The sequence below is a fragment of the Salvelinus namaycush genome, chromosome 10 (assembly GCF_016432855.1).
Source record: "Salvelinus namaycush isolate Seneca chromosome 10, SaNama_1.0, whole genome shotgun sequence".
In the NCBI taxonomy this organism is placed as follows: Eukaryota; Metazoa; Chordata; class Actinopteri; order Salmoniformes; family Salmonidae; genus Salvelinus; species Salvelinus namaycush.
In genome coordinates, this window is record NC_052316.1 from 46,524,565 (window position 1) to 46,542,664 (window position 18,100).

The 18,100-nt window shown below is 45.4% G+C and overlaps 1 protein-coding gene across 1 annotated transcript in view; it reads left to right on the forward strand.

The window, feature by feature from the left end:
• Positions 1-1,835: 1,835 nt before the first annotated feature.
• Positions 1,836-18,100, forward strand: part of kif1aa (kinesin family member 1Aa) — a 130,569-nt gene continuing 114,304 nt past the window's right edge. The window contains exons 1-2 of the mRNA XM_039001780.1: positions 1,836-1,941; positions 11,024-11,090. Coding sequence (XP_038857708.1) covers positions 1,836-1,941; positions 11,024-11,090 — 173 coding nt within the window. The remainder of the gene's footprint in view (positions 1,942-11,023; positions 11,091-18,100) is intronic.

Consider the following 18,100-nt stretch of genomic DNA (forward strand, 5'->3'; position numbering starts at 1 on the left):
TTCCTTAAATTTGGGTCATTCACAGTGGTCAAGTATTCTGCCACTGCATAATCTCTGTTTAGGGCCAAATAGCATTCTAGTTTGCTCAGTTTTTTTGTTAATTCTTTTCAATGTGTCAAGTAATTATCTTTTGGATTTCTCATGATTTGGTTGTGTCTAATTGTGTTGCTGTCCTGGGGCTCTGTGGGGTGTGTTTGTGTTTGTAAACAGAGCCCAATGACTCTTCTCCATGTTCTTTTCTCTGTAGGTGATTGCTTTGTTATGGAAGGTTTGGGAATAGCTTCCTTTTAGGTGGTTGTAGAATTTAACGTCTCTTTTCTGGATTTTGAGAATTAGCGGGTATCGCTCTGCATGCATTATTCGGTGTTTTACGTTTTATTAGCATGGGAAACATATGTTTACACTCTCTCTGCTCTCTTACAATTCAGTGGTCATCTCCATTAAATAAGATTATAGATTTGAGAGTGCTTGATGACTCTCGGAGGAGTAGGTTGCCATAGTGATATGGACGGGCAGAGCAGAGGGAGGGAGTTTACATCTTTAGTGATCAAGGATCTTAGCTACTGTAGCTGAACTAATGTAATTAATGAGCTTTATCCTTCCAGGAGAAGAGGTTTCTTGAATCACTATTCCTCCTTCTGTTTACCTTAATGGAAACGCAGCAGAAGGGCTCTGTGATCTGACACGCGGCCCAAATGGCACCCTATTCCCTTTATAGTGCACTACTTTTGATTAGAGACCCCTATGGGGCCCTAGTCAAAAGTAGTGCACTACATAGGGAATAGGGTGCCATGATGCAAACCTGGTGTAATAGTGGTGCAAAGTCACACAAGGTGAACATGAAACACCATGGAGATAACAGCATAATGTTTACGACAAGGTCACACCGTGGAGATACAGCATAATGTTTATGACAAGGTCACACCATGGAGATAACAGCATAATGTTTACGACAAGGTCACACCATGGAGATAACAGCATAATGTTTACGACAAGGTCACACCATGGAGATACAGCATAATGTTTACGACAAGGTCACACCATGGAGATAACAGCATAATGTTTACGACAAGGTCACACCATGGAGATAACAGCATAATGTTTACAACAAGGTCACACCATGGAGATACAGCATAATGTTTACGACAAGGTCACACCATGGAGATAACAGCATAATGTTTACGACAAGGTCACACCATGGAGATACAGCATAATGTTTACAACAAGGTCACACCATGGAGATACAGCATAATGTTTACGACAAGGTCACACCATGGAGATACAGCATAATGTTTACGACAAGGTCACACCATGGAGATAACAGCATAATGTTTACGACAAGGTCACACCATGGAGATACAGCATAATGTTTACAACAAGGTCACACCATGGAGATACAGCATAATGTTTACGACAAGGTCACACCATGGAGATAACAGCATAATGTTTACGACAAGGTCACACCATGGAGATAACACCATAATGTTTACGACAAGGTCACACCATGGAGATACAGTATAATGTTTACGACTCTTAATGTTGCTCTATTTGACTCTGTGGTGATCAACTGGAAACCAATCGTAGGGTTCAGTCACAGTAACAGGGTATAACTGTATCACGTCGATACTAAAAACAGAGACAGGGTTGATAGCAGTGAGACAAGCTCACAGATAGTTAACGTTAAACACACACACAGGAGAACGTTCTATCTCAGGATTTGACCTTTTATATTGTTCATTTTCTTTTTACAGGTGTTGCTATCCATCTCCCAGGCCCTGTATTTGGGCCCGTTTCGAGAGGCACTCCGTGCAGGCTGGTCCTAGGCAGGAGGCACCATGTCCGGGGCCTCTGTGAAGGTGGCGGTGCGGGTCCGCCCCTTCAACTCCAGAGAGATGGGGAAGGACAGCAAATGTATTATCCAGATGTCAGGAAACACAACCAGTGAGTATGACACACACACACACACACACACACACACACACACACACACACACACACACACACACACACACACACACACACACACACACACACACACACACACACACACACACACACACACACACACACACACACACACACACACACACACACCAAAAGGGTTTCTCTTATGGGAACCCTGTTTTCTAAGTGTGTAGTAATTCATTTAATGTGGCAGCATAAGATCATGTCATTTTGACTTAGAGGGCAGTGTCTGGTTACTGTTTTTAGAGATTGGGTTCAGAGGAGGCTGGTGGGAGGAGCTATAGGAGGACGGGCTCATTGTAATTGCCATGTGTTTGATACTGTCCCAATAATTCCATTCCAGCCATTACAATCAGCCCATCCTCCTATAGCTCCCCCCCACCAGCCTCCTCTGATTGGTTTCCGTATGGTTAGTGAAAGGATTGTATTTGGGGCCTACAATATTATGTTCTACGCTAGAGTAGCTTTGCATTGTGCAGTTAGGAAACTATAATGATCAACGTTAATGTTTCTAGAAAGAATCTGAACCTGAGATGCTAGAATAGGCTTTTATATCTACACATCTGTCTATATCTACACATCTGTCTATATCTACACATCTGTCTATATCTACACAGCTGTCTATATCTGTCTATATCTACACATCTGTCTATATCTGTCTATATCTACACATCTGTCTATATCTGTCTATATCTACACATCTGTCTATATCTACACATCTGTCTATATCTACACATCTGTCTATATCTACACATCTGTCTATATCTACACATCTGTCTATATCTACACAGCTGTCTATATATGTCTATATCTACACATCTGTCTATGTCTGTCTATATCTACACATCTGTCTATATCTACACATCTGTCTATATCTACACATCTGTCTATATCTACACAGCTGTCTATCTGTCTATATCTACACATCTGTCTATCTACACATCTGTCTATATCTACACATCTGTCTATATCTGTCTATATCTACACATCGGTCTATATCTACACATCTGTCTATACCTGTCTATATCTACACATCTGTCTATATCTGTCTATATCTACACATCGGTCTATATCTACACATCTGTCTATACCTGTCTATATCTACACATCTGTCTATATCTGTCTATATCTACACATCTGTCTGTACTTTTGAGGAATTTATTGCGGCTGAAGTCGAGATTTTTCTGGTCAGCCACCTCTGTCTTGTGTATTTGTGCTCCTTGGGATAGCAGGGTTGGAAAAAATATATATATATTTAACCTTTATTTATCTAGGCAAGTCAGTTAAGAACAAAATTCTTATTTACAATGACGGCCTAGGAACAGTGGGTTAACTGCTGTGTTCAGGGGCAGAACGACAGGTTTTTACCTTGTCAGCTCGGGGATTCGATCTTGCAACCTTCCCGATACTAGTCCAAGGCTCTTACCACCAGGCTACCTGCTGGCCCATGTTAAGGTATGGAGAGGCCTAAGACATGGTGGTGAGGAGACTGGAGAGAGACTTGATATCCAGTCTGTTCAGTAAGGTAAAGCCATTGATATCCAGTCTGTTCAGTAAGGTAAAGCCCCTGATATCCAGTCTGTTCAGTAAGGTAAAGCCATTGATATCCAGTCTGTTCAGTAAGGTAAAGCTATTGATATCCAGTCTGTTCAGTAAGGTAAAGCTATTGATATCCAGTCTGTTCAGTAAGGTAAAGCTATTGATATCCAGTCTGTTCAGTAAGGTAAAGCCATTGATATCCAGTCTGTTCAGTAAGGTAAAGCTATTGATATCCAGTCTGTTCAGTAAGGTAAAGCCATTGATATCCAGTCTGTTCAGTAAGGTAAAGCTATTGATATCCAGTCTGTTCAGTAAGGTAAAGCCCCTGATATCCAATCTGTTCAGTAAGGTAAAGCTATTGATATCCAGTCTGTTCAGTAAGGTAAAGCCCCTGATATCCAATCTGTTCAGTAAGGTAAAGCCCCTGATATCCAGTCTGTTCAGTAAGGTAAAGCCCCTGATATCCAGTCTGTTCAGTAAGGTAAAGCCCCTGATATCCAGTCTGTTCAGTAAGGTAAAGCCCCTGATATCCAGTCTGTTCAGTAAGGTAAAGCCCCTGATATCCAGTCTGTTCAGTAAGGTAAAGCCCCTGATATCCAGTCTGTTCAGTAAGGTAAAGCCATCGGTCAATAATAGATGAGCCATCCTAAAATATTTAACGATTGGCCTAATTTAGCTCATCTCCCCTCTTACCTCCCCCTTCATCACCCCTTCCACCTCTCCCTTCACCTCCCCATTAGAGAAGGTATTTAGATAGAGGATGTAGAGGAGGTATTTAGGTAGAGGTTGTAGAGGAGGTACGTAGGTAGAGGATGTAGAGAAGGTACGTAGGTAGAGGATGTAAAGAAGGTATTTAGGTAGAAGATGTAGAGAAGGTATTTAGGTAGAAGATGTAGAGAAGGGATTTAGGTAGAAGATGTAGAGAAGGTATTTAGGTAGAAGATGTAGAGAAGGTATTTAGGTAGAAGATGTAGAGAAGGGATTTAGGTAGAAGATGTAGAGAAGGTATTTAGGTAGAAGATGTAGAGAAGGGATTTAGGTAGAGGATCTAGAGAAGGTATTTAGGTAGAGGATGTAAAGAAGGTATTTAGGTAGAAGATGTAGAGAAGGGATTTAGGTAGAAGATGTAGAGAAGGTATTTAGGTAGAGGATGTAGAGAAGGTATTTAGGTAGAAGATGTAGAGAAGGTATTTAGGTAGAAGATGTAGAGAAGGTATTTAGGTAGAAGATGTAGAGAAGGGATTTAGGTAGAGGATGTAGAGAAGGTATTTAGGTAGAAGATGTAGAGAAGGGATTTAGGTAGAAGATGTAGAGAAGGTATTTAGGTAGAGGATGTAGAGAAGGTATTTAGGTAGAAGATGTAGAGAAGGTATTTAGGTAGAAGATGTAGAGAAGGTATTTAGGTAGAAGATGTAGAGAAGGGATTTAGGTAGAGGATGTTATCAAACAGCTGTAGAGAAGGAGTGCTATGGAACGGTCAAGGTGGTATTCAGGTAGAAGAAAAGAGGCAGAAGATCAGAGGGTGTACCCGGCTCCACGAGGGGGCTAAAGTGGGCTAAAGTTGGCTAAAGTGGGTTAAGGTGGGTTAAAGTGGGCTAAAGTGGGCTAAAGTGGGTTAAAGTGGGCTAAGGTGGGTTAAAGTGGGCCTGTCTCCTTCCTGCTCCTCTGCTGTTCCTATGGGGGGGGGGGGGGGGGGGGGCTGCCCTATGACGGGGGTGTGTAAGGTTTTCATCCCGACATTGGCTGACACTGAATTGATTATGACCGAGCCCTCTCCGGAGCCCTGGAGAGGAGAGGGTGTGTCCTCCACATTCATAATCAAACGCGACCATCAGCAAAGACACCTGCTCCGACTCTGTTATCAGTTAGACAGCCAAGATCATGTGTCGTTAAAAACCCCCAGAAATGATGCCTATAATTTTAGAAAGAGCGAATTCTACATTTTCAACTCACTCAAAACATCACATTTTTTGGGGGCGGCTAAAACCATGAAAACCACAAAAAAGTGCATTATCATCATAAATCATGTAATGAAAGTGTCTGCCCTTCCCTTGCCCCTGCGCCCTCTCTGGGGCCTGTTGCTGTGATGAGTGAACCACTTTCCTCTCCCCCAGTTGCTCGAGAGAAAAACAAGTTCTGATTGGTTAACATTTCAAAATGCAAAATTGCGTGAAAAACACAGCTTTGTCCTCTTGTTCCTGTTGAGGAGAGGAGGGTCTCAGCTTTCTGGAGGTATCAGCTCAATATTCAGCTCAATAGCAACTATTTTAAAACCTGGATATTTGATATGGCTTTGAGATATGGGGCGGCCACGGGCGAAATGCGCACCTGTCATTGTGACGGTAGAGGCCTATAGGTCTTATGGGTAGTAGCCTACAACTGGTAGCAGTCTACAACTGGTAGTAGCCTACAACTGGTAGCAGTCTACAACTGGTAGTAGTCTACAACTGGTAGCAGTCTACAACTGGTAGCAGCCTACAACTGGTAGCAGCCTACAACTGGTAGTAGTCTACAACTGGTAGTAGCCTACAACTGGTAGTAGTCTACAACTGGTAGCAGGCTACAACTGGTAGTAGTCTACAACTGGTAGCAGCCTACAACTGGTAGCAGCCTACAACTGGTAGTAGCCTACAACTGGTAGTAGTCTACAACTGGTAGTAGTCTACAACTGGTAGTAGCCTACAACTGGTAGCAGCCTACAACTGGTAGTAGCCTACAACTGGTAGCAGCCTAGAACTGGTAGCAGCCTACAACTGGTAGTAGCCTACAACTGGTAGCAGCCTACAACTGGTAGCAGCCTAGAACTGGTAGCAGCCTAGAACTGGTAGTAGCCTACAACTGGTAGCAGCCTACAACTGGTAGTAGCCTACAACTGGTAGTAGCCTACAACTGGTAGCAGCCTACAACTGGTAGTAGTCTACAACTGGTAGTAGTCTACAACTGGTTGTAGCCTACAACTGGTAGTAGCCTACAACTGGTAGTAGTCTACAACTGGTAGTAGCCTACAACTGGTAGTAGCCTACAACTGGTAGCAGCCTACAACTGGTAGTAGCCTACAACTGGTAGCAGCCTAGAACTGGTAGCAGCCTACAACTGGTAGTAGCCTAGAACTGGTAGCAGCCTACAACTGGTAGTAGTTTACAACTGGTAGTAGTCTACAACTGGTAGTAGCCTACAACTAGTAGCAGCCTACAACTGGTAGTAGTCTACAACTGGTAGCAGCCTACAACTGGTAGTAGTCTACAACTGGTAGTAGTCTACAACTGGTAGTAGCCTACAACTGGTAGCAGTCTACAACTGGTAGTAGTCTACAACTGGTAGTAGCCTACAACTGGTAGTAGTCTACAATTGGTAGCAGTCTACAACTGGTAGTAGCCTACAACTGGTAGCAGTCTACAACTGGTAGTAGTCTACAACTGGTAGTAGCCTACAACTGGTAGTAGCCTACAACTGGTAGTAGTCTACAACTGGTAGTAGCCTACAACTGGTAGTAGTCTACAACTGGTAGTAGTCTACAATTGGTAGCAGTCTACAACTGGTAGTAGCCTACAACTGGTAGCAGTCTACAACTGGTAGTAGTCTACAACTGGTAGTAGTCTACAACTGGTAGTAGTCTACAACTGGTAGTAGCCTACAACTGGTAGCAGTCTACAACTGGTAGTAGCCTACAACTGGTAGCAGTCTACAACTGGTAGTAGTCTACAACTGGTAGTAGTCTACAACTGGTAGTAGCCTACAACTGGTAGTAGTCTACAACTGCAAAGGTTTTTGTAGGACATTACGTGAGCACATGGCTACTAGCAGTGGGTATTGCATTTAGAGTAAGCGATCTAGGCAATGTGTTTTGGAGTTTCCACTTCCTCAGGTGGTGAACCCTGAAATTAATTAGCCTAATTAGCCTTCAGAAAGCATGCACGCCTCTTGACCTTCTTTACACATTTCCTGTTACAGCCTGAATTTTTTTTATTGATTACGTTTAGATGTTGAGTCACGGGCCCCCACACAATACCCCATAATGTCAAAGTGGAATTATGTTTTTAGACATTTTTACAAATAAATATTTTAGAGTCTATTGATGCACCCGTGTGTCAATCTAATTAACGTAATAAAAAAATCCAATGTCAATATTTTATCAAATTAATTTTAAAATCAAATAGCTTAATGATCCATGGAATGACCATCTTAAAACAATTCCATATGTTAGCTGAGTATATTTTTTGAGGTTATTTAAAAATGTAAAGCTGAAATGTCTTGAGTCAATAAGTGTTCAACTCCTTTGTTATGGCAACGACTAAATAAGTTCAGGAGTAAAAATTTGCCTCACAAGTCACATAATAAGTTGCATGGACTCTGTGTGCAATAATAGTGTTTAATGTGATTTTTTTTATGACTACCCCATATCTGTACCCCACACATACAATTATCTGCAAGGCCCCTCAGTCGAGCAGTGAATTTCAAAAACAGATTCAACGACAAAGACCAGGGAGGTTTTCAAATGCCTCGCAAAGACGGGCACCGATTGGTAGATGGGTAAAAAAGTAGAAGGTGAATATCCCTTTAAGCATGGTGAAGTTATTAATTACACTCTGGATGGTGTATCAATACACTCAGTCACTACAAATCTTTTATTTCTTTCATCACATTCCCAGTGGGTCAGAAGTTTACATACTCAATTAGTATTTGGTAGCACTGCCTTTAAATTGTTTAACTTGGGTCAAATGTTTCGGGTAGCCTTCTACAAGCTTCCCACAATAAGTTGGGTGAATTTTGGCCCATTCCTCCTGACAGAGCTGTTGTAACTGAGTCAGTTGGAGGCCTCCTTGCTCGCACACGCTTTTTCAGTTCTGCCCACAAATTTTCTATAGGATTGAGGTCAGGGCTTTGTGATGGTCACTCCAAAACCTTGACTTTGTTGTCCTTAAGCCATTTTGCCACAACTTTGGAAGTATGCTTGGGGTCATTGTCCATTTGGAAGACCCATTTGCGACCAAGCTTTAACTTCCTGACTGATTTCTTGAGATGTTGCTTCAATATATCCACATAATTTTCCTGCATCATGATACCATCTATTTTGTGAAGTGCACCAGTCCCTCCTGCAGCAAAGCACCCCTACAACATGATGCTGCCACACCCGTGCTTCACGGTTGGGACGGTGTTCTTCGGCTTGCTAGCTTCCCCCTTTTTCCTCCAACATAATGATGGTCATTATGGCCAAACAGTTCTATTTTTGTTTCATCAGACCAGAGGACATTTCTCCAAAAAGTAGGATCTTTGTCCCCATGTGCAGTTGCAAACCGTAGGCTGGCTTTTTTAATTGCGGTTTTGGAGCAGTGGCTTCTTCCTTGCTGAGCGGCCTTTACTGTGGATATAGATACTTTTGTACCTATTTCCTCCAGCATCTTCACAAGGTCCTTTGCTGTTGTTCTGGGATTGATTTGCAATTTTCGCACCAAAGTACGTTCATCTCTAGGAGACAGAACGCGTCTCCTTCCTGAGCGGTATGACGGCATAAAGTAGAAACATTGTTTGGAGAGATCACAAACTGCTCAACACTTGTTATAAAGAACTTTTGGTTTATTTAATTGCGTTTACCAGTTTATTGTCAATTTCTTCTTGTCTTTGTTTGGAGATCATGTTCCCGGTTTCTCATGTTTGATGTTGTGTGGACGTGCTTTAGCATGCATAGATATACCTGGCCTGCACGCCAAAATATAGGTGTGACCAAATGTATTTAAGTGCCCATTTGGGGATTTCTAGTTAGTTCAGTTTTGGGTAACTCAAGGAGAGGCTGTATGTGAGCCTGGTAGAACCAGTGCTTTATTGGTTAAGACAGGTTTTGGGTAACTCAAGGAGAGGCTGTATGTGAGCCTGGTAGAACCAGTGCTTTATTGGTTAAGACAGGTTTTGGGTAACTCAAGGAGAGGCTGTATGTGAGCCTGGTAGAACCAGTGCTTTATTGGTTAAGACAGGTGTTGGGTAACTCAAGGAGAGGCTGTATGTGAGCCTGGTAGAACCAGTGCTTTATTGGTTAAGACAGGTTTTGGGTAACTCAAGGAGAGGCTGTATGTGAGCCTGGTAGAACCAGTGCTTTATTGGTTAAGACAGGTTTTGGGTAACTCAAGGAGAGGCTGTATGTGAGCCTGGTAGAACCTGTGCTTTATTGGTTAAGACAGGTTTTGGGTAACTCAAGGAGAGGCTGTATGTGAGCCTGGTAGAACCAGTGCTTTATTGGTTAAGACAGGTTTTGGGTAACTCAAGGAGAGGCTGTATGTGAGCCTGGTAGAACCAGTGCTTTATTGGTTAAGACAGGTTTTGGGTAACTCAAGGAGAGGCTGTATGTGAGCCTGGTAGAACCTGTGCTTTATTGGTTAAGACAGGTTTTGGGTAACTCAAGGAGAGGCTGTATGTGAGCCTGGTAGAACCAGTGCTTTATTGGTTAAGACAGGTTTTGGGTAACTCAAGGAGAGGCTGTATGTGAGCCTGGTAGAACCAGTGCTTTATTGGTTAAGACAGGTTTTGGGTAACTCAAGGAGAGGCTGTATGTGAGCCTGGTAGAACCAGTGCTTTATTGGTTAAGACAGGTTTTGGGTAACTCAAGGAGAGGCTGTATGTGAGCCTGGTAGAACCAGTGCTTTATTGGTTAAGACAGGTTTTGGGTAACTCAAGGAGAGGCTGTATGTGAGCCTGGTAGAACCAGTGCTTTATTGGTTAAGACAGGTTTTGGGTAACTCAAGGAGAGGCTGTATGTGAGCCTGGTAGAACCAGTGCTTTATTGGTTAAGACAGGTTTTGGGTAACTCAAGGAGAGGCTGTATGTGAGCCTGGTAGAACCAGTGCTTTATTGGTTAAGACAGGTTTTGGGTAACTCAAGGAGAGGCTGTATGTGAGCCTGGTAGAACCAGTGCTTTATTGGTTAAGACAGGTTTTGGGTAACTCAAGGAGAGGCTGTATGTGAGCCTGGTAGAACCAGTGCTTTATTGGTTAAGACAGGTTTTGGGTAACTCAAGGAGAGGCTGTATGTGAGCCTGGTAGAACCTGTGCTTTATTGGTTAAAACAGGTTTTGGGTAACTCAAGGAGAGGCTGTATGTGAGCCTGGTAGAACCAGTGCTTTATTGGTTAAGACAGGTTTTGGGTAACTCAAGGAGAGGCTGTATGTGAGCCTGGTAGAACCAGTGCTTTATTGGTTAAGACAGGTTTTTCCTGATGAGAGGCTTTTTCTTTTGAATGGTGGACATTTTGAAGTCACAACTTTTTATATACGGTATATTTGTACATTTCACCGTCATCAATGTTTGTCACTATGACTGCTAGAAGGACCCTATTTTACGCTGATACAGCGTAGCAGAGGAGATTTCACGCCAACCTGTCACTTCAAAAGCACTCTCGGAGTGCCAGAATTTTGAACTTTATGTTTATTGTGGTATACTGTGATATAAGCCAATTTCAACTGCCCCCTTAATCACTTTATCCTGGCTCCGGATCTGTAAGAGGTGTTATTGATGTTATTAAACACCTGTAGAGAAGAAGAGCTACGGAAATGTCAAGGAGTGTGAGGTCAAGCCGGGGGTTAAGAATAGGAACAAGAGGTAAGGAAAACCCTCTGTGTTTAATTCCTTCTTTTGGTTTTGGAATATGGAGTGAGTTTTTTAAAGTTCTGTAAGACACTAAGATCAACGTAAATTCCCATCAATGTTTAGTGGGTTGGAGTGGACCTGTCCAGACCATAATTACAGGTGAAATTCATTCTATAGTATTATACTGTACAAGCAGCACCCAGATCAGGTGAAAACATCTCTCTTGTGCCTGTACACCTACACCAGCAATTCTGTTTTTTTGATTGAGAAAGCCACCAGAAAGCCTGAAGAGAAAATCCCTGATTGTGTGATTGTACGACTGACGACAGTGTGATAAATACAATCCCACTGAGAACATAAAGGGGTGTTAATGCCCCGGCACATCAGAGACGGCCATCTCTGCAGCATAACCAGTAGAGGGAGAGACGGCCATCTCTGCAGCATAACCAGTAGAGGGAGAGACGGCCATCTCTGCAGCATAACCAGTAGAGGGAGAGACGGCCATCTCTGCAGCATAACCAGTAGAGGGAGAGACGGCCATCTCTGCAGCATAACCAGTAGAGGGAGAGACGTCCATCTCTGCAGCATAACCAGTAGAGGGAGAGACGGCCATCTCTGCAGCATAACCAGTAGAGGGAGAGACGGCCATCTCTGCAGGATAACCAGTAGAGGGAGAGACGGCCATCTCTGCAGCATAACCAGTAGAGGGAGAGACGGCCATCTCTGCAGGATAACCAGTAGAGAGAGAGACGGCCATCTCTGCAGGATAACCAATAGAGGGAGAGACGGCCATCTCTGCAGGATAACCAGTAGAGGGAGAGACGGCCATCTCTGCAGCATAACCAGTAGAGGGAGAGACGGCCATCTCTGCAGCATAACCAGTAGAGGGAGAGACGGCCATCTCTGTAGCATAACCAGTAGAGGGAGAGACGTCCATCTCTGCAGCATGACCAGTAGAGGGAGAGACGGCCATCTCTGCAGCATAACCAGTAGAGGGAGAGACGGCCATCTCTGCAGGATAACCAGTAGAGGGAGAGACGGCCATCTCTGCAGGATAACCAGTAGAGGGAGAGACGGCCATCTCTGCAGCATGACCAGTAGAGAGAGAGACGGCCATCTCTGCAGCATAACCAGTAGAGGGAGAGACGGCCATCTCTGTAGCATAACCAGTAGAGAGAGAGACGGCCATCTCTGCAGCATAACCAGTAGAGGGAGAGACGGCCATCTCTGCAGCATGACCAGTAGAGAGAGAGACGGCCATCTCTGCAGCATAACCAGTAGAGGGAGAGACGGCCATCTCTGCAGGATAACCAGTAGAGGGAGAGACGGCCATCTCTGCAGGATAACCAGTAGAGGGAGAGACGGCCATCTCTGCAGCATAACCAGTAGAGGGAGAGACGGCCATCTCTGCAGCATAACCAGTAGAGGGAGAGACGGCCATCTCTGCAGCATAACCAGTAGAGGGAGAGACGGACATCTCTGCAGCATAACCAGTAGAGAGAGAGACGGCCATCTCTGCAGCATAACCAGTAGAGGGAGAGACGGCCATCTCTGCAGCATAACCAGTAGAGAGAGAGACGGCCATCTCTGCAGCATAACCAGTAGAGGGAGAGACGGCCATCTCTGCAGCATAACCAGTAGAGGGAGAGACGGCCATCTCTGCAGGATAACCAGTAGAGGGAGAGACGGCCATCTCTGCAGCATAACCAGTAGAGAGAGGGAGAGACGGCCATCTCTGCAGCATAACCAGTAGAGAGAGGGAGAGACGGTCATCTCTGCAGCATGACCAGTAGAGAGAGGGAATGACAACCATCTCTGCAGCATAACCAGTAGAGAGAGGGAGAGACGGCCATCTCTGCAGCATAACCAGTAGAGGGAGAGAGAGACGGCCATCTCTGCAGCATAACCAGTAGAGAGAGGGAGAGACGGCCATCTCTGCAGCATAACCAGTAGAGAGAGGGAATGACAACCATCTCTGCAGCATAACCAGTAGAGAGAGGGAGAGACGGCCATCTCTGTAGCATAACCAGTAGAGAGAGGGAGAGACGGCCATCTCTGCATCTTAACCAGTAGAGAGAGGGAGTGACGGCCATCTCTGCAGCATAACCAGTAGAGAGAGGGAGTGACGGCCATCTCTGCATCTTAACCAGTAGAGAGAGGGAGAGACGGCCATCTCTTCAGCATAACCAGTAGAGAGAGGGAGAGACGGCCATCTCTGCATCATAACCAGTAGAGAGAGGGAGTGACGGCCATCTCTGCATCTTAACCAGTAGAGAGAGGGAGTGATGGCCATCTCTGCATCATAACCAGTAGAGAGAGGGAGTGATGGCCATCTCTGCATCTTAACCAGTAGAGAGAAGGAGTGACGGCCATCTCTGCATCTTAACCAGTAGAGAGAGGGAGTGACGGCCATCTCTGCATCTTAACCAGTAGAGAGAGGGAGTGACGACCATCTCTGCATCTTAACCAGTAGAGAGAGGGAGTGACGGCCATCTCTGCATCTTAACCAGTAGAGAGAGGGAGTGACGGCCATCTCTGCATCTTAACCAGTAGAGAGAGGGAGTGACGACCATCTCTGCGTCTTAACCAGTAGAGAGAGGGAGTGACGGCCATCTCTGCATCTTAACCAGTAGAGAGAGGGAGTGACGGCCATCTCTGCATCTTAACCAGTAGAGAGAGGGAGTGACGGCCATCTCTGCATCTTAACCAGTAGAGAGAGGGAGTGACGGCCATCTCTGCATCTTAACCAGTAGAGAGAGGGAGTGACGGCCATCTCTGCATCTTAACCAGTAGAGAGAGGGAGTGACGGCCATCTCTGCAGCATAACCAGTAGAGAGAGGGAGTGACGGCCATCTCTGCATCTTAACCAGTAGAGAGAGGGAGTGACGGCCATCTCTGCATCTTAACCAGTAGAGAGAGGGAGCGACGGCCATCTCTGCATCTTAACCAGTAGAGAGAGGGAGCGACGGCCATCTCTGCAGCATAACCAGTAGAGAGAGGGAGCGACGGCCATTTCTGCAGCATAACCAGTAGAGAGAGGGAGTGACGGCCATCTCTGCATCTTAACCAGTAGAGAGAGGGAGTGACGGCCATCTCTGCATCTTAACCAGTAGAGAGAGGGAGTGACGGCCATCTCTGCAGCATAACCAGTAGAGAGAGGGAGTGACGGCCATCTCTGCATCTTAACCAGTAGAGAGAGGGAGTGACGGCCATCTCTGCATCTTAACCAGTAGAGAGAGGGAGTGACGGCCATCTCTGCATCTTAACCAGTAGAGAGAGGGAGTGACGGCCATCTCTGCATCTTAACCAGTAGAGAGAGGGAGTGACGGCCATCTCTGCATCTTAACCAGTAGAGAGAGGGAGTGACGGCCATCTCTGCATCTTAACCAGTAGAGAGAGGGAGTGACGGCCATCTCTTTATCTTAACCAGTAGAGAGAGGGAGTGACGGCCATCTCTGCATCTTAACCAGTAGAGAGAGGGAGTGACGGCCATCTCTGCAGCATAACCAGTAGAGAGAGGGAGTGACGGCCATCTCTGCAGCATAACCAGTAGAGAGAGGGAGTGACGACCATCTCTGCATCATAACCAGTAGAGAGAGTGAGTGACGACCATCTCTGCAGCATAACCAGTAGAGAGAGTGACGGCCATCTCTGCATCTTAACCAGTAGAGAGAGGGAGTGACGACCATCTCTGCATCATAACCAGTAGAGAGAGGGAGTGACGACCATCTCTGCAGCATAACCAGTAGAGAGAGTGACGGCCATCTCTGCAGCATAACCAGTAGAGAGAGGGAGAGACGGCCATCTCTGCATCTTAACCAGTAGAGAGAGGGAGTGACTGCCATCTCTGCAGCATAACCAGTAGAGAGAGGGAGAGACGGCCATCTCTGCATCTTAACCAGTAGAGAGAGGGAGAGACGGCCATCTCTGCATCTTAACCAGTAGAGAGAGGGAGAGACGGCCATCTCTGCAGCATAACCAGTAGAGAGAGGGAGTGACGGCCATCTCTGCATCTTAACCAGTAGAGAGAGGGAGTGACGGCCATCTCTGCAGCATAACCAGTAGAGAGAGGGAGAGACGGCCATCTCTGCAGCATAACCAGTAGAGAGAGGGAGAGACGGCCATCTCTGCAGCATAACCAGTAGAGAGAGGGAGTGACGGCCATCTCTGCAGCATAACCAGTAGAGAGAGGGAGTGACGGCCATCTCTGCATCTTAACCAGTAGAGAGAGGGAGTGACGGCCATCTCTGCATCTTAACCAGTAGAGAGAGGGAGAGACGGCCATCTCTGCAGCATAACCAGTAGAGAGAGGGAGTGACGGCCATCTCTGCATCTTAACCAGTAGAGAGAGGGAGAGACGGCCATCTCTGCAGCATAACCAGTAGAGAGAGGGAGAGACGGCCATCTCTGCAGCATAACCAGTAGAGAGAGGGAGAGACGGCCATCTCTGCAGCATAACCAGTAGAGAGAGGGAGTGACGACCATCTCTGCATCATAACCAGTAGAGAGAGGGAGTGACGGCCATCTCTGCATCTTAACCAGTAGAGAGAGGGAGTGACGACCATCTCTGCAGCATAGCCAGTAGAGAGAGGGAGTGACGGCCATCTCTGCAGCATAACCAGTAGAGAGAGGGAGTGACGACCATCTCTGCATCATAACCAGTAGAGAGAGGGAGTGACGGCCATCTCTGCATCTTAACCAGTAGAGAGAGGGAGAGACGGCCATCTCTGCAGCATAACCAGTAGAGAGAGGGAGTGACGGCCATCTCTGCATCTTAACCAGTAGAGAGAGGGAGTGACGACCATCTCTGCCAAGACAACACAGAATTCTGCCATCTGTTCTGATTTAATCTTAAACTGTGTTAGAAATAGCACCCTATTCCCTTTATAGTGCACTACTATTGACCAGGGTCCTTTGTTTACATTCTTTACAGTCGTTAGGGAGTCGGCAATAACAAAAAAGACAACACACATTCGGATGCCGACGCCACTCTTTCCCTTCACAGACCTTATATATCTATATATATATATCAGCATATCTGCAGGCACTACAGCCTAGCTTGGCTTCTCTGGTAATTACTTAAAGATTAACGGTAATTTGTTTATTTTACCAGAAGGCAAGATATCATGTGTGGTGTAATAACGTCTCACAGTACAGTGGATTCATTGTAGCCTGGTTCCAGGTCTTTACCAATTCCTCCGATTTACCCAATACTGCACCAATAGAGGCTATATCTATACTGCACCAATAGAGGCTGTATCTACACTGCACCAATAGAGGCTGTATCTACACTGCACCAATAGAGGCTATATCTACACTGCACCAATAGAGGCTATATCTACACTGCACCAATAGAGGCTATATCTATACTGCACCAATAGAGGCTGTATCTACACTGCACCAATAGAGGCTATATTTATACTGCACCAATAGAGGCTGTATCTACACTGCACCAATAGAGAATATATCTATAAGAGGCTTCTTTTGTACTTCCCTAAAAAATAAATGGTCTGTTGCTAAATATTGTATGGCATTTTTTGCCTACTACAGCAAGCATGCCCTCTTGTTCAGGCTGGACAGTGGTAGCCTACGTTCTAAATGCCAACCTATTCCCTAGACAGTGCCTATAAGGTTCAGGAGAAAAGTACATTCTTAGGAGAAAAGGTGCAATCTAGAATCTAAAAGGGTTTTTCGGCGGTCCTCGTAGGGGAACCCTTTGAAGAACCCTCTTTAGTTCCAGTTAGAACCCTTTTTAGTTCCATGCAGAACCCTTCAAACAGAGGGTTCTACATGGAACCCTAAAGGGTTCTACCTGGAACCAAAAAGGGTTCTCCTATGGGGACAGCCGATAGGAGAACCCTTTTTTGGTTCCAGGTAGAACCCCTCTGTCAGTGTTCTTTTTCTAAGAGTGTAGTGCACTGTATAGGGAAACGGGTGTGATTTGGAACGTAGCCTCAGTGTGGTCTGAGTAGCTCCTCTGCAGCACAGAATACAGATGGGGGGGTTCATGTGAGTTCAACGAACCAAACGGGCCAACCAAACCATCATCGATATTTAATGCTAGATTACCTGCAGGAACATTCTGGTTGGTGTGCCAGGGTACATTTCATGTGCCATCATCCTGATCTCTCTCTCTACCCACTCTGAATTTAGCTGTTTGAGCGCTCTTTACTTACACCGACAACGAAATGTACCATGTCATCAGAAACACATCTACTTGACTTAAATCATTTCTGTTTCGGTGCCCTATGGGACATGTACCATCAAAATCAGCAGTATTCTCAATCCTCCTCCTCCCCAGACATACTTTCATCAGATCAGACACCATAGTGTGCCTGATACCAACATCATAACACAACTCTCTTCAGAGACACTGGTCCTCTCCAGCACATTGTTCTCTGTTGCATCCCGAATGATCCCCTATTTCCCTTAATAATGCAAACTCTTAGAAAGAAAAGGGTTCCAAAAGGGTTCTTCGGCTGTCACCATAGGATAACCATTTTTTTTTGTTTCCGGGGAGAATCCTTTTTTCGGTTTCTACGTGGAACCAAAAGGGTTCTACCTGGAAACAGAAACGGTTCTCCTATGGTGACAGCCGAAGAACCGTTCTAGGTTCTAGATATTTTTCTAAGAGCGTCCAAAGTAACGCACTACGTAGGGAAACGGGTACCTTTTGGGAGTCAGCCTTTTAGCATATTGTTCTGTGTTCATACTGAGTCAATGGAGCTGGCTGCTTAGCTGCTTGGCTGCTGGGGGTGTGGGGTCTGTATGGAGGATGATGTCATGACAGACAGAACCCCCCCCTGCATGGTAACAGTGTCTGGAGACTGGACGGGGGCCAGCGAGGGGGTTGGGGGGGGGGGGGGGGGGGTGGGTCTTTTGTGGTCTCTGTCTCTGCTTTGTGCTCCTTGATGGCTAGAGATTGTTCAATAGGCTAGTTCCCACAACGCACAAGAATGGCAGTGAGCTAAGTGAGTGACTGACTGACTCTCTGCCAGTGTTCAGACCATAAAAGTGAGAAG